This window comes from Dipodomys merriami, unplaced genomic scaffold (assembly GCF_024711535.1).
Source record: "Dipodomys merriami isolate MVZ:Mamm:240054 unplaced genomic scaffold, mDipMer1.0.p SCAF_4, whole genome shotgun sequence".
NCBI classification, from domain to species: Eukaryota; Metazoa; Chordata; class Mammalia; order Rodentia; family Heteromyidae; genus Dipodomys; species Dipodomys merriami.
The window spans coordinates 63113318-63136771 of NW_027205603.1; the positions used below are offsets into that span (position 1 = coordinate 63113318).

Here is a 23454-nt window from a genome sequence, read left to right on the forward strand (position 1 = left end):
GTTCTATAAGTCAGATTATGAATACAAAGGTTCTTGGTCAATGTCCTTCCCTCCCCTTCCCTCCCTCCCTCCCTTTCCCTCCCTCCCTACCTGCCTGCCTCCCTCCCTCTCTGCCTGCCTTCCTCCCTCCTTCCCTCCCTCCCTTCCTTCCTTCCCTTCTTCCTTCCCTCCCCATTTCCCTATCCCATCCCTACCCTCAAGTTACATAGCTCGTTCTTTATCTAATGTACACTGAATATAATAACTACATTTGCTCACCCTTCCTCCTCCATTCCTGTGTTCCCAGTTTGTTCATCCTCCAAAAAAACCCCACATTTCTACTTCCTGTATTTTTTTTTATAAACAGTTCATTAGGTGCTAGTGGTTCATACCTGTAACCCTATGTATTCAGCAGGTTGAGATCTGGGGATCATGGTTCAAAGCCAGCCTGGGAAGGAAAGTCCATGAGACTCTTCAGGTAACTCACTGGAACTATGACTCAAGTGGTAGAGTCCTAGCCTTGAGAATAAAAGCTCAAGGAGAATGCCCAGGCCCTGAGTTCAAGCCCCAGGACTGACACCAAAAAATAAGCAAGCAAACAAATAAACAGTACATTAATTGTTTAGGGGAGTTACACCTTTGTATTTCTCCCTTAAGTACACCTTCTTTAGTCAGTTTGTGTGTAAATGCATTGAGCTCTGTATATGTTATCATGCATAGTTGTATTTTAGATCTAGGTTCTACATCGGAGAGAAAATAGGGTTTTTTTCCTCTCTAAGCCTGGCTTACTTCACTTAATGTGATTTTTTCTAGCTCCATCCATTTCTCTGCAAATGCCGTGATATTATTTTTTCTAATGGATGAGTAAAGTTCCACTGTGTATAGGTACCACATTTTCTTTCTTTTTTTTGGGGGGGGGGTCCGGTAGTGGGGCCTGAACTCTGGGCCTGGGCGCTGTCCCTCAGCAATTCAGCTCAAGGCTAGCACTCTACCACTTGAGCCACAGCGCCACTTCCGGCTTTTTTCTTTTTGTTTATGTGGTGCTGAGAATCAAACCCAGGGCCTCAAGCATGCAAGGCAAATGCTCTACCACTGAACCACCTTCTCAGCCCCGGTACCACATTTTCTTAATCCACTCATCTGTTGTAGGGCATCTGGGCTGTTTCCATAACTTTGCTATTGTGAATAGTGCCACAGTGAACATGGATATGCAGGTGTCTTTACCATTCCTGACTTGTAACACCAAGAATGGTATTATGGCTGGATCATATGGTAGCTCTATGTTTAGTTTCTTGGCATGTTTTTTTATATACTTTTGGTTTTGGTATGTTGTTTTATTTTATTGTATTTCAGTACTAGGATTTGAACTCAAGGCCTGTGCTTGCTACTCAGGCACACTTTGTTGAGCCACATCTTCAGCCCCTATATTTAGTTTTTGAGGACACTCCAAACTTCTTTCCTGAGTGGCTGTACTAGTTTACATTCCCACCAATAGTGTAATAGAGTCCCCTTTTCCCCTTATCCCCCGTGTTACATTGTTCAAATTCTCATTGCTAGCTAATCTTACTGGGGTGGGATAGAATCTCAGTGTCATTTTGGTTTACATTTCTTTTATGGCCAGGGATGTTGAGCATTTCCTCTTGTGCTCACTGGACACCTCTAAGTTTCTCTTTTGGGTGGCATTGGCTTGTGAACTCAGGGCTTCACATTTTCTAGTCAGGCTACTCTAGCACTTGTCTGCTTTAGTTGTTTTCACATAAGATTCTCTCACTTGGAAGTGGCGCTGTAGCTCAAGTGGTAGAGTGCTCGCCTTGAGCTGAAGAGCTGAGGGACAGTGCCCAGGCCCAGAGTTCAAGCCCCACGACCGACAAAAAAAAAAAAAAAAAAAAAAAAAAAGATTCTCTCACTTTTGTTCCAACTGGTCTGGACCACAATCCTCCATTTATCCTTGAGCAGCTGAGATGACAGGCACACGCCACCACATCCATTTTTTTAAAAATTGAGTTGGGGGGTCCCATGAAACTTTTCCTAGACATGGACTTAAACCATGATCCTCTTACTCTCCATCTCCTAGTAGCTACTATTATAGGTGTGAACCTCCATGCCTGGCTCCAAGCTTCTTTATGGGGAGCTACTGAAGAGCCTTTTTAACCACTGTGTTAACTATACCCCAAGGAGTTGTTTCCATCTTTCATTCTCTTTTCTAAAGCATGGACTTAAGATGAGTTTTCACCTCAGCTGGGAGTGATTATTCCCATTTCTGTTTTAGAGGTGTGCAGGGATCTCTTTGCTTTGGTGATGAATACTTTATTGGTCTCCTAAACTTAACAACAACAAAAAGCCAAATAGATAGAAAATGATAGAAATCATATCATCCTTCTTTGGCCAAGCTCCAAAGACTACACATTATACTGGTATTTCAGCCAGCATAAAGAAACTCATCCTTTAAAAGACTCAGTGTGTGCTCTTACTTAAAAAAAAAAGTCATGAGCATAACCAATGTTCTAATCCACAGACAACCAGGCCAGAAAACAAGGTCTGAGGAAGACCTGCCATATAAGGGCCAATAGAACTGAGCTAATCTGAGCTGTAGTTCATCCAGTGCATCACTGTTATTGTGCCATGAGTAAGTAATTAAGCATGAATGGAAGTGGTTTGCATGAATGGCTGTCATTAGTATTGCATTTATAGCACCAAACCACATTTTCCATTTTCTTCTTAGTTTTTAGTTTCAGGGTTCAGTGGTTCATTGGTTGATCATTCCTTAAGATCCATGTGATTCATTCCAGTTCTGTGACTCTGGGCCCCTCTGGACTCTGAGGGCCAGGGTGCTCTGTGGTCCTGGGTTCCTCTGAGAACCCAGAGTAAGCCAGGCTAATCCCAGATTAAGTGCAGTTAGAATCATCCTCGCCTCTTCCACTTGAAGATTTCATACTTCTTCAGGTTCCATAACAAAAGTACTCATAGGAAATACTTCTGGGTTTAGCAGACTTTGCAGAAGGGCAGGGAGAGCCTGGAAAAAAGTTATTTTACAACACCCCATGCTGCTTGGCAAACAACCTGTTCTCTTCAGGTATTCTCAGCCTCCTACCATCTTGTTCATTCCGTTCCTGCTCTTCCTTCTTTGGAGCACAAGGAATTCCTTTGCCTGCCTCATGCCCCCAGAGTTTGGTGGGGATCTGGGCAGCTGCCTGGGTCCATTTCCCATTCTGCAGACTTATCCAAGTTTAAAAAAATTCTGAGCCAGGCGCCAGTGGCTCATGCCTGTAATCCTAGCTACTCAGGAGGCTGAGATATGAGGATTGTGGTTCAAAGCCAGCCCTGGCAGGAAAGTCCGTGAGACTCTTATCTCCTATTAACTGAAAGTGCCGCTATGGCTCAAGTGGTAGAGTGCTGGCCTTGAGCTGAAGAGCTCAGGGATAGTGCCCAGGCCCAGAGTTCAAACCTGACAACCAACAAAAGAAAAAAAAAAAAGAATTCTGATACCAAAAAACAAACCCTCCCACTGATTTCATGAGCTGCATCTGCCAGTCCTCATGGGTCCATCATAGACTGTGATGTTCTTGGACTCCCTAGCCAGGGCTGAGGCACAGAAGAGTCTGAAGCAGAAACTGCTGGAGGAGCAGAAAGGCCCAGGTAGAAAGCAGACAGGAGCCCAGTGCAGTGGCTCTCAAACTTGGAGAACTAAGAATTAACCAGGAAGCAGCTCCTGGGCTCTTCTCAGAGGTTCAGACTTTCAAAGTACTTCTGACCTACTGCTGCCACGCTTTGGGTTCTGTAGCCTCCAACAGCAACAGGACGTATGGGCACAAAAGGGAACATATGTATATTTCCTTCTGTGTCAGACACAGCCCATGCTTAGGACTCTTGTGTATTTTGGAAGTTGATACTCTGGTGGGGAGAGCAGGCCCTTTAAGGTCTGTAATCTCCACTTGGACCTTGCCATTCTCTTCTGATGGCTGTTTCAACCTGAGTTGCTTCTTTAAACTTCCTGATTTGCAATTTCCTCACCCATTAAATGGGAAGGTGGTAACCTTCCCTACAATGAATATTTCCTTCATTAATATGTCCCTGTTTCAGCCCCTGTGGTGGACTAAGAAAGACTGTGCGCTTGGTAGACCTCTATTTACAAGCTGCTTTCAGCGACCCAGGCTCTGTAAACAGCAGCAGAACTTGCCCAGGCCTGGGAAGGAAAGAGACCCAGTTATTTCCATTCTTCTTTCCCTGGATATAGCTGGACAATCTCCTAGTTGCAAAGGAATGTGGGTTACACTTCTTCACTAGAAGCACCTCCTCCTCCCTAAGCAATGCTTCCCATTCATCCATTCATTTTTTTTTTTTTTTTGGTCCGGTCATGGGGCCTGAACTCTGGGCCTGGGTGCTGTCCCTCAGCTCTTCAGCTCAAGGCTAGCGCTCTACCACTTGAGCCACAGTGCCACTTCTGGCTTTTTTCTTATGTGGTGCTGAGGAATCGAACCCAGGGCCTCAGGCATGCAAGGCAAGCGCTCTACCACTGAGCCACCTTCCCAGCCCTTTTTTTTTTGAGGGGGCCCTTTATTTTTTTTATTTTTTTAAATTTTTTTTTGGGGTCCGGTCGTGGGACCTGAACTCTAGGCCTGGGCGCTGTCCCTCAGCTCTCAGCTCAAGGCTAGTGCTCTACCACTTGGGCCACAGCGCCACTTCCAGCTTTTTTCTTTTTGCTTATGTGGTGCTGAGGAATGGAACCCAGGGCCTCAGGCATGCAAGGCAAGCACTCTACCACTGAGCCACCTTCCCAGCCCTTCATTCTTTTATATACTCACGGATGGGTTGATTGATTCTTTTTCATTGACCACATGCTTACACACAGAAGACACCAGGCAGCATGCAAAGCACTAGAAATTGAATAGAACAGCAAAATTTCTTCTATTTTCAAGTTTATATTCATGCATGGGAGTAAATCAAGTAAATTGCAAGTTACAATCACCAAAGCTCAGGGTTGGGACCTGAGGTTAGGCCTAACCTCAGCCACTTTTCAAGTGCCAAGTGCCAGGAGCTCCTCTAGTGCTTTAGATCGCTTGTCTCATTGAATTCTCCCAATGAGCTCTTAAAGTAATCACTCTTATTTTACAGATAAGGAAAATAAGAACTAAAACCTTAGATCATTTACTCAAGGTCATATGGTGGACCAAACCAGCATACAAATCCTGTGATATCCTACTACTTAGCCACCATGTGATATTATTTTATGTCCCTTGAGGGCCCCCAGATGGTAGCAGGGAAACCTGAACTGAGAAAACTTTCCCCATGCCCAGGACTAACAGGTTCCATGGACCACAGATTCTGAGGAGCACAGACTAAGTCATCAGGATAAACACTCACCTGACTTTACAGTCCCGTTAGGTCACTGCCTTCACACACACACATACACACACACACACACACACACACACACACACACACACACACACACACACACACACTATGGATATAGATATGGATAGTACACATCTCCACTTTTACTTATGCTTTGCCTATGTGAAGAGAGGAGGAAAACTCTCCTGACTCATAAATAATTTTTTTTGGGGGGGGGGGGCTGGTCGTGGGGCCTGAACTCTGGGCCTGGGCGCTGTCCCTCAGCTATTCAGCTCAAGGCTAGCGCTCTACCACTTGAGCCACAGTGCCACTTCCGGCTTTTTTCTTTTTGCTTATGTGGTGCTGAGGAATCGAACTCAGGGCCTCAGGCATGCAAGGCAAGTGCTCTACCACTGAGCTACCTTCCCAGCCCCCTCATAAATAATTTGAGTGACAATGGCTTTCTTATTTCTAGCTCCTTGTCTTATACAACTACAGAATTCTAATCCTTCCCCCTTCACCTCCCAGATGAGTGACAACTCTTGAGAATCAAATCATCATATAGAACCTGGATCAGAGGTTGTGCTAACATTCTAGTGTCTATCATTTTTACCTCTGGTCCTGGATCTGCCAACCTGAATTTGTATGCAAGAAAATTACTTCCTTATCCAAATGGAAAAATTCCTTCAATTGTTGAAAAGTGTTTCACCAGCTCCATATACTCCCACTAATTTCTTTTTCAGAAGAAGTATAAAACAATCTTTAGGTGCCGAAGCTTTAGAACTCTTCAGTATCCAGGTAACTAACCCTCTGTGGTGAACCAGTAGTCTTAAAAGTGCCTGTCTATTCAAAGACTAAAATCAAGTATTTTAAAGAATTTTACCTTTAAAATTCTGCTGAGATGCATAATATGGAATGTACTGGCAGTCAACATTATAGATTCCTTCTCCTTTTCAAAGCATCTTCACACCTCAACATTGGTATATAAGCTATATTGGAAAACACTAGTATAGTTCCAAAACAGTGGAAATTTATGTACTTCTTTTTCCCTCATTTAAAAAAAAGTGGGTGCTGAAGGCTTGTCTCAAATGATAGTGTGTATGTGGCCCTGAGTTCACATCCCACCCAAAGTGAGGGGAAAACTGTCTCATGAAGCCTGCCCTTCTTCACATGCCCAGTTCCCTCCCCTTGAATTATATTTTTAAAATAAGGATGTTCCCTTCCCTTTTAGGATATTTTATTTATCTGGAAATGAACAAATGTAACATTTACAAAACTTCATTTGGCAGAAATATAAACTTCTTTGTATAGATTTTTCTCTCTCCCTGTTTTTATTCTGTCTCAAGAGTCCTACCAAATGCATTTTATTGCTCTTATTCTTGGACATGTTCCTGACACTAATTTTCCTAAGTTACATAAGTGATGTAATAGCTTTTAGGTTAAAGTTAAGATAAGGAACATGACCTAGAAAAACAGTGTTAGAGTAAGAAAGGAAAACAGCTAGCATTCTTCTGAATTTAGATGCAGAAATAACCAAATTTTATCAACTAGAACCCAACAAGGCCAAATGCAGTTTATTCCATGAATACAAGGTTAGTTTAACACTCAAAAACTATCAATGATTGGGTACCAGTAGCTCACATCTGTAATCCTTGCTACTCAAGAGTATGAGATCTGAGGATGTGGTTTGAAGCCAGCCTAAGCAGAAAAGTCTAGGAGACTCTTATCTCCAATTTTCACCAAAGGAAAGTGGAGCTGTCAAGTGATAGAGTGCCCACCTGAGACCGAAAATTAATTAGTAAAGCTATCTTCATTGGATTATGTGATTGTGGGAAAACTAATGGAATCTTTAAAAATGTTACCGAAACTAGTAAATTAAAGGGTTTCACAAGATTGCATAGAATACAAAGTTACTTTATTGTATATTTCTGTATGCTGATATCAAAAATAAGAAATTGTTATTTTAAAATACCATTAACAATAGCTAAAATGTATAAACTAGGAGTGTTAGGCTAATCAAAGCTATTTGAGAGGCAGAGATTGTGTAATAATGTTTGAGGAAAGCCTAAAGAGAACTGAGATCCCATTCTAACAAACTGCTTGGTATACACCTGCAATCCCAATGACAATGAAGGCCATGGGCAGGAGGGTCTCAGTCTGAGGCAGACCCCAGGCAAAAACACAAGGCCATATCTAAGAAATAACTAAAAAAAAAGGGTTATGGACATGGTTCAAATAGTAGAATACTTGCCTAACAATCACCAGGCCCTGAGTTCAAACCTCAGTAAGGTGTGTATATGAATGTGTATATATTTGTGTGTATATAAACTAGAGGTGAATTTTAAAGATGTATATGATCTGTATACTAGAAAGATAAAGGAGAGGGTAAATGAAAGTAGGGATATACTTATGAACTGGATGATTCAGTCTGGCTAAAATTTTGACAAAGATAAACAGTAGTAGGGTATAAGCTACCTGATTTCAAGATAATTACAAAGCAGTAAGTATATTCAAGAGAGTCTAGAGACTAGGAAGTTGGCTCAATGGTAGAGTGCTTGTCTTGCATGCATGAAGCCCTGGGTTCAATTCCTCAGCACCACATAAGCAGAAAAAAGCCAGAAGTGGTGCTGTGGCTCAAGTGGTAGGACGCTACCCTTGAACTGAAGAGTTGAGGGACAATACCCAGGCCCAGAGTTCAGCCCCCACGACTGACAAAAAAAATAGAGAGAGAGAGAGAGAGAGAGAGAGAGAGAGAGAGAGAGAGAGAGAGAGAGAGAGAGAGAGAGAGAGAGAGAGAGAGTCTGGTATTGATGTAAAGATGGATATAAGGATCAGTGGAACAGAATATAGTCCAGAATTAAACCTCTGTGTATATGGTGAACTAAGTGTGTGTGTGTGTGTGTGTGTGTGTGTGTGTGTGTGTGTGTGTGTGTGTGTGTGTGTGTGTGTGTGTGTGTGTGTAGTGATAGTGATACTGGGGTTTGAACTTGGGACCTCCCAATTGTTCAGCAAGCACTTTACCAATGACCCATGTCTCCAGCCTCTTTTTAATAATCTGTACAAGGGAACTTTGGGAATGATGATTATTTTTATTACTTTGATCGTAGTGAAATGTTATGTTCAGTTTATCAGAGTATATTTTGAATATACTTTATAAAGCTGGCATACATAAATCAAAACAAGAATTCAGAAGTTACTCAGATGAGAAAATTGCTCTAAGAGAGTCATGGAATTGCGCTGGACTGGCTGTTTGGAATAGTTTGTTTGGGGACTCGGAGGGGATGAGGGAAGGAATGTGACAAATGGCGGAAAAACTGGGTTCTCAAGCTGAGTTCCAACAGTGTCCTTTGGTGAATGGAGATCTTGTGCACACACATACAAGGGCAAAGTAACTGTTCAGTAGTAGGGACTGGCAACAGCATAAGTCATTCATTCCCTATGGAAACCCTGTATGGGCCAGGCACTTACAGGACATTTTTCTTAACATATTTGAGACCCAAGAAACACTTAGCCCTTGGCTTCCCTGTGTTCAACATACACAGAGAAAGAGTTGGTAAATCAGTTTTTGACTCTGCTCATCTCCTTCAGTTCAGTGTGGGTGTTTCTTAGGTCACAGAATTAACTAGAAGACTACAGCAGCCCCAGGGAGGGATTAATGGCATAAGAAATGGATAGTGGGTGGAGGTGGTATTGTTGAGACAGATTCCTTCACAGAGGAAAACTGGTTTTGAGGGCAAACTGCAGAGTGGGGGGGGGGGAAGGATTGTGGTGGTGGGGAGGGAGGGGGAGGCCACACAAGTGGTTGGGTGCAGCTGAGATGGAAGACTCAAGGTCAAGGAGAAGCCTGGGGTGGACAACTTTGGTGATGGCCATTGACCCTGAATGTGGAGGAGACCTTGGAGAAAGGAAAGGGAGTGCTGAAAATAAGGGTGAGGGTGTGCGTGCTAGGCAGAGCATGGAGAGTATGGAGAGCAAGCCCCACGCAGCTGCCTGGCCACCCAGTCCCTGGCAATGACCGGCAGCCGCTATGAGAGCAGTGCGCAGGCGCAGAGGTCTTTCAGCGCTGCAGAACTTCCTCCTAGCCCTGGCAGCTGATCTTGGAGGAAGCTATCACATTCAATTTGGTGTACCCGCAGCCTGAGCCAGCATGGAGTCTTAAAAGCAAAGGATCTGGGGTAAGAGTCCTGTGGGAGAACTAGACTGAGTAAACCTGAGTGGAGAAATGCGAGTTGTGAAACAATTCGACACACAGAGGAAAGGAGCCTGAAACCTATATAGCTTCTCCTTCCTTTGCTATTTCCAAGTGTGGCCCCTAAGATTACAGCATCAGCTTTGCAGGGAAATGTAGGTTCCCATGACAGCTTACTGCATCTCAGGCAGGAGTTTTCACCAGCCCCCCCCCCCCCCCCCCCCGTCCCTCAAGGGATCAGATGCCCCCCTCTGGGCTGAGACCATGGACCTAGATGTTTTCAACCAGCTCCCCCCTGGGAATCCCACTCTGGAGGGTTTATAGTAAGAGCATAGTGATGTGACACCCATTAACAGCAGTTGAAAAGCACATTATTCACACATGTTTATTAATCAGCCTCATTCAATCAGGTGTTCTTAATTTTTAAGCTTTGTTTTGGGGGGTCCCTTCCCCCCCACTTCTTCCTTTTCCCTTCCCCAAAGAAAACCGAAATCTGGTTAGTGACCAAAGGACTTAAGGGAGAGAAGGCCCAGCTGGTGCCTGCCCCAGAGGACAGGTTTGTTTTTCTCTGTGACATTGGGTTCCTTTTGTTTCTTTCAGCAGAAAAGCAGAGTCTGATGACTCACATTCACTGTTGAAAGTCTTTAATCCAGACTGCAGCTGTCAAAATAAGAACAGCGCTTTTCAGACATGTGGAGAGAAAGGGGATGGTCCCCAAAATGTAGGCTTGGGTTGGCCTGTACTTGTGGATCCCTGACTCCAGTGTGAGCTTCTGGTTGGGGTAGGTGTAGACCCCAGTAAAATCCCAGCCCTAATAACACATTGCTCTTCTCTCTTGCTGTGTTCAACAGTTTTTGATTTCTACATCTTGAGTTAAATAACAGTGGAAACTATTAAAAAAAAAAAAAGAAAGAAAGTAGAGTTTTGTCAAGGTATTCATTTGCTTTAACGCCAAAGAAGATATTAAACTGCCCTCAGTGCCAAAAGCACACCATATAGATTGAAATTCTGAAGAGCCCATAAAAACCTTGTCAGCCACGCGGCCATGGTCTTTGCCCAGAGCTCCCCTCCTCCAACCGAACTAACCAGAGGAACATTTCCCAAGTTCTTTGGGAAGAGACTCAGTGCCAGCAGTGGTACATGACCAATGAAGGAAGGCACTTCTAGAGTTGTACGTGCTTCTGGGAGGCACAAGGAGTTGATTTCGGTACCACATTAGGCTCTTAGCTAGCACACTTGCACTGATTGATTTCACCTGTGAGCACTGAGCCACTGCCTCCACCGACCGCAGTTCAGAATTTTATCTTGTAAAAGTCAGTGGGATGGGAGGAAAGCCAGGAGGTTGGGTTAACTGTCCGCTGTGTGTCAGTGATCGCCCTCTGGCAGGGCATAGCTTGAATTTGGCCAGATCTTTTGTTGTGAATTTCAAAACTGCCTACTCTTCCATATTAGATCAATTTAGCAAACTAAATGTAGCCAAAGATACTTTTAAGATATTTTTGAATCTAATATGTCCGTGTCTGCAGTTTTCCTACGTACCCAATAAATGGAACTTATAATGGAATTGAGATGTGGACAAATTTTGGTTGATTTCCACCCCCCTCCCCTGCTTGAGTAGGTCTGTGCCACTAGAACTGTTTTCTGTCCTGCCTCAAACATAAGCAGGAAAATGGGTTTTCAAATGCCTACTGAGGCTTGAGTCCATTATATTATCTCATTTAACCCTAAAAATAAGATATAGTCACCATTTATTTAACTTCTATGAAAACTGAATTTTTTTCTTTTCTTTTCTTTTTTGCTGGTCTTAGGGCTTGAACCAAGGGCCTGGGTACTGTCCCTGAGCCTCATTGTACTCAAGGCTAGAACTCCACCACTTGAGCCACGGAGCCACTTCTGGCATTTTCTGAGTATAGTTTACTGGAGATAAGAGGCTCACAGACTTTCCTGCCCAGGCTGGCTTTGAACTGCAATTCTCAGCTCTCAGCCTCCTGAGTAACTAGGATTACAAGTGTGAGCCATTGACGCCTGGTGAAAACTGAATCTTATCATGTCACTTTGAGTCACAAGATCACCGGGCAGAGGCCAGATGCTGCTGATATTCTTTCCCCTTGTTTGCCTCAGCCTTATCCTTTCTTAACTGCCCTCTTGTGACTCCTGTCTCCCCTTGGTTTCCCTACTACCTCCTCAGGTCCTGGGCCCCAATTGTCTTATCAGTGAACCCATCTTTTTATCACACTAGTTCAACTGAAAACTTACCTCTTAACACACTACTATTACCCTTTCCTGTTAACAAGGTACAATCGACTGTGTATTTTTATTTATTTTGTTCGTTGGTGGTATCTCATCAGTGGTGTGCTGCTAAATATTAACTCTGTAGGAGAAAAATAACTTTGATTTGCAGCGTTTGCTTATTTCCATGGGGTAAATACTTCTATCATGGCTGCTTCAAGCTTGGCCCCATTAAACACAGAATTGGAAAGAAAGGTCTATCATTTGTTCTTGGGAATCAGGACAAGCTGGATCTGGCACACCAATGGTTCCCTCTCTAGACATTCCCTGTATGATGATAGGAATTTATTTCTTTGTCCTTTTGTGGTCTTAGGTATTCTCTCTCTTTCCTCGGATGTATTGATCAGTTTCCTGAATGAACAAATAGGTTAGTGATTCACCAATTCAGTGAATTTACCAATATTCTTTAATTGGCCACATGTCAAGCACTATGCTAGATATTTGAGTTGGCGTGCCTAAACAAGACTAAACCCTCATGAGGACAGGGCTGTCCTTATATGGCAGGGGCAATAGCCATGAATAATCAGTTGCAAATTAAGCCTTGAATTATAATTGTGATGAGGATGATAAAAGTAAATCATGAGGAAGGGCTTGGCCCCTCATGGCACTAACATCCTCTGAGAACATACCCTTTGAATTGACTCCTAAAAGATCTATAAGAATTAGGTGAAGAGGAGGTAAGACATTAGTGTGAGAATTTTATATAGGAAAATATGGAATCTGTAAAGGTCCTGAGGCATGAGAAAGCTTGGAAAGTGGAGAGGAAAAGGTACAAAGACAGAGAAAACAAGAAAGGTATAAGCTTAGTTTTGAGTGGTAAGAAGGTAGATCATACAGCATCCAGATTCCCATTAGAAGGTTTGTCTAAATGGGAAGCCATTTCGACTTTTAGGCAGAAGAGAGACATGAACTTTAGCCACAGGGTAAACTTAGACCGGGAAAGCTTACAGGAGACCAGGCAGGAGGATACCATGGATGTCTGAGCAACATATGGTAACTTCATATTGGGCAGGAGACCTCTGCTGAGGAGTGGTGAGAAGTGACCAGCTGGACCTGGGAATTGATTAGGCTGGGATTGGGTGTGGCAGCTCATGCTTGTTATTCCATCTCTACAGGTGGTATAACTTAGGAAAGTTGTGATCTGAAGCCAGCCAGGGGCAAATGAATGAAATGCTACTTGAAAAATAGCCAAAGCAGGGAGGAGGATTGGGGGGGGGGATGGGAAGGGACGGGAAGGGGAAACAAAGGAGGAGGCTACAGTGCTTGATAAGAAATGTACTCATTATCTTGCCCATGTATTTGTAACCCCTCTGTACAGTATTTTCACAATAAAAAAATAAATATATGTTTTACTAGGAAAAAAAAAACAAAGCAGAAAGGGCTGAGGACATGGTTCAAGTGGTACAGTGCCTGCTAAGCAAGCATTCGACTCTGAGTTCAAACCCTAGTACTATTTATTTATTTATTTTTATTTTTATTTTTTTTTGGTCCGGTCGTGGGGCCTGAACTCTGGGCCTGGGCACTGTCCCTCAGCTCTTAAGCTCAAGGATAGCACTCTACCACTTGAGCATCAGCCCCACTTCGGGCTTTTTTCTTTTTGCTTATGTGGTGCTGAGGAATCGAACCTAGGGCCTCCAGCATACAAGGCAAGCGCTCTACCACTGAGCCACCTTCCCAGCCCCCCTAGTACTATTTAAAAAGAGAGGGAGAGAGAAAGAGAGGGAGGAAGGAAAGAAGGATGGGAAAAAAGGAAGAAAGGAAGAATTGGCTTGATTTAAGGATTGCAGGAGATAGAGGAGGTCATGACTTCCAAGTTTTTATGACCATCTTTAATTCCAAGGTAAAAATTAGCTATTTTTTTTCATTGTCAAAGGGAAATTAAACATTTTAGGCTCCTTCCCAGCTGTCTCATCTCTGACCAGTAGAATTCATTTGTGAGATAATGTTCCAGGGCAGAAGGAAGGAAGCTGTCAGATCAAACCAACTATAGTAAACACGTGTGATGCTTTGAATTAGGAGAGAAATGATCCTGACTCACATGGAGCTTGAGGCCTAGCTAAAAGGGACAAAAGAGATGACCTAGAACACCTGACAGCCCGTGTTTGTGTAACCAGCCATGCCTGTGTTAATTCATTCACATATTGGTAAAGAACTACAATATGCCAGGCACTGTGCTTGGTTCAGGGCTGCACCATGCTTGTGAGGTACAGGCTTCCTGACCACGTTGCTAGTTTTCTCAGGGTCTGTAGCTGTGGGCTGGCACCTAGGTATCCTTGGCCTTTAAACCTACCTCTAGTGGGATTACCTCATTTTCCCAGGGCCCCATTTCTATTGCAGGGAGTGTTTTTAGGTTTGGGGAGGCAGAGCATGTAGGTTTTTGTTACTGTTCCTTTAGCAAATGAACACTTCTGGACCACTCATTGAATGCACTTGGACACTGTGCTAGGTTCTGGAGAATCAAAATGGAGTAGTAGACCAGCTTATGCTCTACTGGGGCAGGCAGTCAATCCTTCCAATTTGGAGGTTTGGAGAAGCCTTCTGGAAGAGGTGACACCTGACTGATGTTCTGAGTCTGACTGAGGTCACAGGAAGAGAAGAGGAAGGCTGTGTGGGTTAGGGATAAGAGTACCGTGAAGCCAAGGCCTTTCCCATCCCCTTCCCCTATCCCCTGCTGGTTTTTATCATTTTGCAGTGGAATCTTCCTGGGCCTATGAAAAAAAAATGCTGTTTTTCAAAAGTGCAAGGAATCATCCAAAAACATCTGTACTTGTTTCAAATGGAAGTGACCACTGCCAGGAAAACAGCAAAGCTGTTTGGTCAGGGCCCATTCTGTATTTACTGCTCCATCTTTGTTTAATTAGATTGGTCGCTCAATGGTTTCCCTTGAGTTGCAACAAATCACCCGTGGCCGTTAATCCCCAACATTCGAGAAACGGCATGAAAGGATGTTCCACAAGGAGCCAACTGGCAAGCTCTCTGCTATTGGTGGGACAATCCTGGAATTGAAGTAGTAATTCTAGGTCCTAATTCACCCTGCACCCCTATGGGTTCTTTTGGTCATTCCAAGAAGGGACAAGAGTAGCCATTGCCCTGAGTCTTGTTTCGGGGGGGGGGGTGTGGAGATTTGAGCCTTGGGATCTCTGATAATGGTGAGTGATTGACTCTTGGGTCTTGGCATCTTTCCCTCAGACTCTGGGGACATCTTAGCCATTGGGTCCAATGGCTCTCTCCTGGCTGTACACTGGAGACTTTGGGGGAGCTTTACAAACATCCTGCCAGCTTTTCTGGAAAGTTTGTGCCTCAGCATCAGGGCTTCCTTTTCTGCTTGTTTGTCCATTTGTTAATTTATTCTTTCAGTGCTGGAGATCTCTCAGGGATGGCATCATATTCCAGCTGGTATTTTAGTTATTTAGGCGCATCTGATAGCCATTCTGGATTTCACTTCTTAAATTGGGCCAGTTGGTTCTGCCTCAGTAATTTGCATTCAGGGGCTGGGAAGGTGGCTCAGTGGTAGAGTGCTTGCCTTGCATGCATGAGGCCCTGGGTTCGATTCCTCAGCACCACATAAGCAGAAAAAGCCGGAAGTGGGGCTGACGCTCAAGTGGTAGAGTGCTGAAGAGCTGAGAGACAATGCCCAGGCCGAGTTCAGGCCTCATGACTGACCAAAAAATAATAATAATAATTTGCATTCATTGTTCTTCGAGCCAGAACCATATGTAGTTTCTCAGCACTAACTCCTAGTAGACTACAAGTCACATCACTGCAATCCCTTGTCTTTTTGTTTTTGTTTTTTTGCCAGTCCTAGGGCTTAAACTGAGGGACTGGGCACTGTCCCTGCCTTCTTTTGCTCCAGGTTGGCACTCTACCACTTGAACCACAGTGCTACTTTCAGCTTTTTCTGTGTATGTGGTACTGAGGAATCGAATCCACAGCTTCATGTATACTAGTAAAGTACTCTTACCACTAAGCCACATTCCCATCTATTTTATTTGCAAATATAACCCCAATGCCTGGGCCATACTAGAAACTCAACAAATGTTTATTATTGAATAAATGAGTGAGTAGTCTGTGATTCTGTTATTTCTTATTTCTATGGCCTAAGCTTATAATTAACTCTTTGTAAATAACTTGCCTCTTCTCCTTTGCAGCTTTTAATATTCTTTATTCTGTATATTTGATAGTTTACCTATAATGTACCTAGGAGTGTTTCTCCTTTGATCTTGTCTGTTTTGTGTTCTGTCGGTCTCTTCTACATGGGTGACTTCTTTCTTGAAATTGGAGTTCTCTGCTATTACTTTATTGAATAAGTTCTCAGTCCCTTTAGTTTGTATCTATTCTTCTATACCTATGAAACAAAAATGTGGTCTTTTGATGAAGTCTGAGAGGTTCTGTAAATTTCATTTGCATTTTTTTGAGTGCCCAGCTCATTTGTATCTTTTGAGTGTTTTTTTTCCCAGTTCTTTGATCTCCTTCCTCTGTTTTTATCTTCAACTCTTCATACTCTACTTTTAGCATCATCTCTTCTATTAGCTAGGCTTTTGATTCAGTGTTTTTTTGTTTTTGTTTTTTTTTTTTTTGGTCCCCTCGTGGGGCCTGAACTCTGGGCCTGGGCACTGTCCCTCAGCTCTTCAGCTAAAGGCTAGCACTCTACCACTTTGAGCCACACTGCCACTTCCATTTTTTCTTTTTGCTTATGTGGTGCTGAGGAATCGAACCCAGGGCCTCAGGCATGCAAGGCAAGCGCTCTACCAGTGAGCCATCTTCCCAGCCCCTTCAGTGCTTTTTTTTTTTTTTTTTTAAATTTGGGTTATTGAGCTCTTCATTTCCAACATTTCAGTTTGATTTACTTTAAGATTTCAGGTTTGTTTTGTTTTGTTTTTATCGGTTGTGCTTGAAACTGTCCTTGAGCTCTTTTACTCAAGGCTAGTGCTCTACCACTTCTAGTTTTTGAGTGGTAAATTGGAGAGAAGAGTATCACTGGGATTTTCCTGCCTGGGCTGGCTTTGAATCATGATCCTCATATCTCAGCCTCCTGAGGAGCTAGGATTATAGGCATGAACCACCAGCCCCTGGCTGACAAATGTTTTTGTACACACAGAAACTCACCAAAAGGTGAAAAGTGGTTGGTTACCTCTGGGTGGTAAGAACAAAGGGAATTTTCTTTTATGTATTTTCTACACAGGATCCCATATTAAGAGTTAAAATATTTTTACAAGTTACTTTAGCAAGTGCTGCAGAAGCTTCTCTAGAGCTGTGTTCTAATGATGCAATTTTGCCCCAGTCCAGGATTTATGTGCCACGGAGGACCATGCCTGTGAGCAACTCTGTGTGAATGTGCCTGGCTCCTTTGTCTGCCAATGCTACAGTGGCTACACCCTGGCTGAGGACGGGAAAAGGTGTGTGGGTGAGTATCTTCTCGCCTTACTTAGTAAAGGAGGACAGGTGGCCGAGGAAGCAGAGAAGGGGGTTATTTACCTCCCACATACACAGCAATTCTCCTTTGGGTTTCAACAAAGTGCTCTCTATTCCTAGGTATAGTTAGGGGAACATTGAACTTGTTTTTGGCAGTACTGAAGATTGAACTCCAGGCCTTGAGCTTGGTAGGCAAGTGCTCTGTTGCTTGAGACATGTCACCTGTCCCTTTGCATTTAGTTTTATTTTTCAAATAGGGTCTTGCACTTTTGCCTCGATGGGCCTCAGACTGTGATCCTACTATTGGCCCCTCCCAGGTAGTTGGGATTATATATGTGACCTACCATGCCTGGCCCTGAACTTCATTTTTGATTGAAGTCAGCTTTTCAGATAATCTATGTATACATAAATGTCTGTTATCATATTGCTGCGTGGATTTTCCTCAAATTTGGAGCACATATATGAGATGGCCTGACTTAAATATAGCTCGTGAGTTTCACTCAGTGTTGGACAAGGATGCTGTGAGATGCTTCAAGTTGTTGACAAGTCTTCCTTCCTTGCCTTGGGCCAGTTCAATGACAGGTCCTAGTGACCATCGAGGGCCCAGCTGTCTAGATGAAGATACCATTTCCACTTCAAAGCATTTATTAGCTGAACTCATGGTGCTTTTGTTGTGATCCTCTCTTTCCCTTCCCAGTTGTAAAGTAGATAGAAACATTGGGAACTATTGAGTAAGGACACTGACTGGGCCCTTGTGAGGAGGGCCAGGGTGGGCTTCAGGAAGCAGGGCAGGCAGGTCTGATGGATCGGTGAGAGAATGGAGACAGAAAGAGATTTTAGAAAGAATCATTTTTTAGGCAAGGGGAATTTTTAGGCAAGGCTAAATGAACATGTCAGAACAAGCAGAAAACACAGCCCCAACATGACAGCAATGTCATGTTTCCACAAGGCCAAAGGGAATAGAACTTGGAGCAAAAGCCTGAAGGCTGAATAATTGATTCACTTAAGCAAATACCTCTAAACTCTCGCCATGTGTTCTACCAAACATGAAGGACACGAAGACAGCCAGGAAGCTGTTGATAGTGATCCAGAAAAAAGTGATTGGAGAGATCACATAAAGGGTAATGGCACATAGAGAGTGGTGGTTAAAAAAAAAAGTAGACATAGTAGGTCTAAACTATTCAATTTTAAAAGTTTGGTCTGGGTACCATTGGTTCATTTTTGTAATCATAGCTACTTGGAAGGCTGAGAACAGGAGGATTGTGGTTCAAAGCCAGCCCATGAAGAAAAGTTCATGAGTCTCTTTCTGAACCCACAGCTGGGTGCAGTGGCACATGCCTGTTATCCTAGCTATGATGGGTGAATGATGGCCCAAGTACACAGCTAAGCAGGGATAACCAGCAAACCACAGAGCTGGAGGCATGGCTCAGTAGTAAAGTACCTCTCTAGCTACTGCAAGGTCCTGAGTTCAAACCTTAGTATGGCTAGAAGGAAAAATAAAAAGAAGCTGGGTGCTAGTGGCTCACAATTGCAATCCTAGCTACTCAAGAGGCTGAGAACAGAGCTTTATGGTTTAAAGCCAGTCCAAGCAGATAAGTCTGAATCTCCATCTCCAGTTAACCAGCAAAATGCTGACCTGAAGGTATGGCTCAAGTGGTAGAGTACCAGTTTTACTCTTAACAAACTCATTTTACTTTAATGTCCTCTGTGGACGCCCCTTCCTCATATACAGTTACATTTTCAGGTATTTGGGAGGGTGTAACTCATCCCATACCACTCTCCTTTGTTATAAAAATCCATAACACATCTTCTCTGAGTTTTTTTTTTTTGTTTAGTTTTGTTTTGTTTGTTTTTGTGCCAGTACTAGGACTTGAACTTGGGGTCTGGGTGTTGTCTCTGAGCTTTTTAAAAAAATTCTCAAGTCTAGTGCTTTACCACTTGAACCACATTTGTAAACTCAACTTTTTGGTAGTTAATTGGAGATAAGAGTCTCATGGAATTTCCTGTCTGGGCTGCCTTTGAACTGCAATCCTCAGCTTTCTGCAGAGCTATGATTATAGGTGTGAGCCATGGCTCTCTTGAGTTTTTCAGTCTGACATAAATGCATTCATTCCATGGGAAGGAGAGATTTGGTAAGTCTGACTCCATGGGTGTTTCTAACATATGCTCAGCAACTAAATGGACTCTTTAGTTTCTTGAAACAATGCATCTTTTTTTTTTTTACTTTATTATTAACAAGCTTTAAAATCCAAATGTTACTCTTTAAAATAGCTGTTTCGGGCTGGGAAGGTGGCTCAGTGGTAGAGCGCTTGCCTTGCATGCATGAGGCCCTGGGTTCGATTCCTCAGCACCGCATATGCAGAAAAAGCCAGAAGTGGCACTGTAGCTCAAGTGGTAGAGCGCTAGTCTTGAGCTGAAGAGCTGAGGGACAGTGCCCAGGCCCAGAGTTCAGGCCCCATGACTGGCAAAAAAATAAAAAATAAAAAAAAATAGCTGTTTCTACAGATTGATCCCTGCTGAGAAATCCTTTGAATGTGAGCAGATTGTAAATAGAAATGTCAATCTTGCTTTTTATTACCTTGAACCAAGTATCTTTTATCCTTGAAGACAGCTGAATGATTTCTCACTCTTTGGACAGAGGCTGACCATGGCAAGACTGACTTCCGACTCTGGGATCTTAGTACTTTGTGATCTGGGGTGACTGCCAGGGCATTACTGTGCTCTTTCCATTTGTGAAGGAGTATGAAGAAATGTCAGGCAAAAATGACTGAGAGAGGGTTTTGCTGAAGGAGATGCAGACTTGCAACAATAGAGGCATTCCTGACTTATACCCTAAGGCCACTTCCATACATCTGCCCCCTAACTTTTGCCTCTTTTTCACAATTTTGCAACCAAGAAAATTATGCAATGAACTCAAGACATTTGGCAAAGGATGTCAGAGCTGAATGAATTAGAATTTCCCAAGGCCTTAAAAACACCTTAAGGTTCACATGCTAGGAAATTGGTTCTTCCACATCCTGATGCTACACTGCGGATCTTAGCTCATGTCCTCAGTGGCCTGGCCCTGAGCTATAGTAGAGGGATGTATTACTATGGAATTTTATAAGCCAGTGTCTTAGACCCAGAAATGCTTGAACCTTGTCTTTCTCCTCCTCAATTCAGAGTGCTGTGCACACAAAGAACAAAAGCAGCATGAGAATCAAAGGCCAGGAGAAGTCATAATGACCTGAGAAAATGGCTGATTCATAGAAAATGTTATTGATTGGGGAGACCCTGAAAATCAACATATGCAAACCTACTTTAATTATTTTTATTTAATGGACATAAATGGCTGAACATAAGTGGCTGATTTCTAAGATCTGAGGATCATGGTTGTAAGCCAGCTCAGGCAGGAAAGTCTGTGAAACTCTTATCTCCAGTTAACCAGAAAAAAGCCCAATAGTGCTGTTTCGAGAGGTGAATACACACACACACACACACACACACACACACACACACACACACACACACACACACACACACACACACACACACACACACACTCTTAACTGAAACTTTTTTTTATAGGAGTGGCAAACCTAGGACTTGAACTCAGGACTTGGGTGCTGTCCCTAATCTTTTTTGCTCAAGCAAATTGCTCAATAGCGCAATAGTGCTAGTTATGAGAGAAAAGGCTGAAGGCTAGCTCCAAGGCCCTGATTTCAAAGCAAACCCAAAACAACAACAACAAAAAAAAAATGTACAACTTTTCTTTTAAATACACAGGCCACTATTGGATATTTTAGAGCATTCAAAGGAAAGGTGAGCTCTGAATGGGTCGCTTCAATTTGATGCTTAAGCAAAACCTTTGACTTCTCTCCAATCTAAATTATGGGCCAGCATAATTATGGGTTGTCACTCTGAGGGATAGAAATTGCTGGGTTTAGAAATTCCACTACATGAGATAAAAGAGAAGTTTGAGAGAGAAGTAGAATCAGGGTTTCTGTCTTTTTGGTTAATGACCTGACCACTCGTCATTGTAACACCATCAACTTTGAAGAAGTTTCAAGTCAGACTAGCAACTCCTTTCTTGGACAGGACACTAAAATGTGAGTGGCCAGAGATAGTCCCAGCTGACTGACAGAAGACACTCTCATTAGAGGATGGGAAGTTTTCAAGATGGTAGACAAGCCCCAGGAGGAAGAAGTTGAAGGTTGGGATTTCCAACAGCTGACAAAGCCAGATCAACTCCTGACATACAGATTGACGGCTGTGTTGGGGCTTGCTGTTCCTTCATTTCTGTGTCCTCAGCCTCGCCATTCATCTGTCCAATAATCTCTCATTCATTCTTAAGAGTTGGGAAATGAACTTTTAGAAGGATTTGCTGCTAGTTCAATTAAAGTATTGAATTAGTTCAACAATGGCTAATATCCCATGACATTGAGGCTTTCAAACAATTTGAGTATCTTATTCCCACCATAGCAGCTTATGTATTCAACCTACAAATATTAGGTACTGTTAGACTGTTTGGAGAGGTGAATATCTATCTATCTATATCTATCTATCTATATATGTATATACATATTTTTTTGGGGGGGGTCTAGTCGTGGGGCCTGAACTCTGGGCCTGTCCCTCAGCTCTTCACCTCAAGGCTAGTGCTCTACAACTTGAGCCCCAGTGCCACTTCCGGGTTTTTTTTTCTGCTTATGTGTTGCTGAGAAATCAAACCCACGGCCTCATGCATGCAAGGCAAGTGCTCTACCACTGAGCCACCACCTTCTCAGCCCTATATATATATATATATATTTTTTTTTTAAACTGAAACTTTTTTAATGGGAGTGGCAATCCTAGGACTTGAATGGAGGACTTAGGTGCTGTTCCTAATCTTTTTTGCTCAAGGCCAGTACTCTACCACCTGAACCACAGCTCCATTTCTGGCGTTTTTTTGGATGGTTAATTGGAGATAAGAGTCTCAGGGACACGGAAGGTGGCTTAATGGTAGAGTGCTTGCCTTCCATGCATGAAATATGGAAAAAGCCAGAATTGGTGCTGTGGCTCAAGTGGTAGAGTGCTAGCCTTGAGCACAGAGAGGCTCAGGGACAGTGCCCAGGCTGTTCAAGCCCCAGGAATTGGGGTGGGGGGGGCAGGAGAAGCCTCATAGACTTTCCTGCCTAAGATGCTCTGAACCTTAATCCTCAGATCTCAGCTTCTTGAGTAGCTAGGATTATAGGTGGGAGTCATCAGCACTCAGACAAAACTTTCTTTTTGAGACAGTCTCGCTATCCCAGGCTGGCCCCAAACTCAAAATCCTCTTGCCTCAGCCTCCCAAGTTTATTGATTACCGTTGTGTGCCACCACACTTGGAATTTAAACATAATAAAGCTTGAGAGCAAAAGCATAAACATAGCACAGACTATAACCCTTTAATAATTTTTAGCTTTTCCCATTGCATCTTTTAATTAGTATATTAAATTTGTCACTATTTTCTCCATACACAATTTTCTTTTTAAAAGTTGTACATCTGGGGGCTGGGAAGGTGGCTCAGTGGTAGAGCGCTTGCCTTGTATGCTCAAGGCCCTGGGTTCGATTCCTCAGCACCACATAAGCAAAAAGAAAAAAGCTGGAAGTTGCGGTGTGGCTCAAGTGGTAGAGTGCTAGCCTTGAGCTGAAGAGCTGAGGGACAGCACCTAGGCCCAGAGTTCAGGCCCCAGGACCGGACCCAAAAACAAAACAAAACAACAAAAAGTTGTACATCTGGGGCCAGGCACTGGTGGCTCATGCCTGTAATCCTAGCTACTCAGGAGGCTGAGATCTGAGGATCACAGTTCAAAGCCAGCCCAGGCAGGACCATCCATGAGACTCTCATCTCCAATTAACCACCAGAAAATGGGAAATGGCGCTGTGGTTCAAGTGGTAGAGTGCTTGCCTTGAGCTGAGAGCTGAGGGATAGCACCCAGGCCTAGACAGAGTTTAAGCCCCATGACAGACAAAAAAAAAAAAAAAAAAGTTGTACATCTGCATGGACTTTCAGGTTTGATTTTTATCTGTTTTCCTGTTTGCAGTCATGTCATAATGACATCATTAATGTTGGTCTAATGTTACAGTGGAACTCCTGGTCTTCACCCACAAACCTACTTCGGCTGCACATTCTCCATCTCAGTTTATGACGGCGCCATCCTTAGCCATGCCTATGCCAGAGTCCTCAGAGAAGGCTGTGGTTTTAGGACTATTTAGAAAGGCCTGATGCAGGAAGAATGAGAGCAGGAGGCATT

At 43.2% G+C, this 23454-nt stretch overlaps 1 protein-coding gene across 2 annotated transcripts in view; it reads left to right on the forward strand.

Moving 5' to 3' along the window:
* The window catches only part of Matn2 (matrilin 2), a 128882-nt gene that overhangs the window by 60744 nt on the left and 44684 nt on the right, over nucleotides 1–23454 (forward strand). For both annotated transcript variants that reach the window (XM_069991115.1, XM_069991116.1), the window contains exon 5: nucleotides 17073–17195. In XM_069991115.1, coding sequence (XP_069847216.1) covers nucleotides 17073–17195 — 123 coding nt within the window. The remainder of the gene's footprint in view (nucleotides 1–17072; nucleotides 17196–23454) is intronic.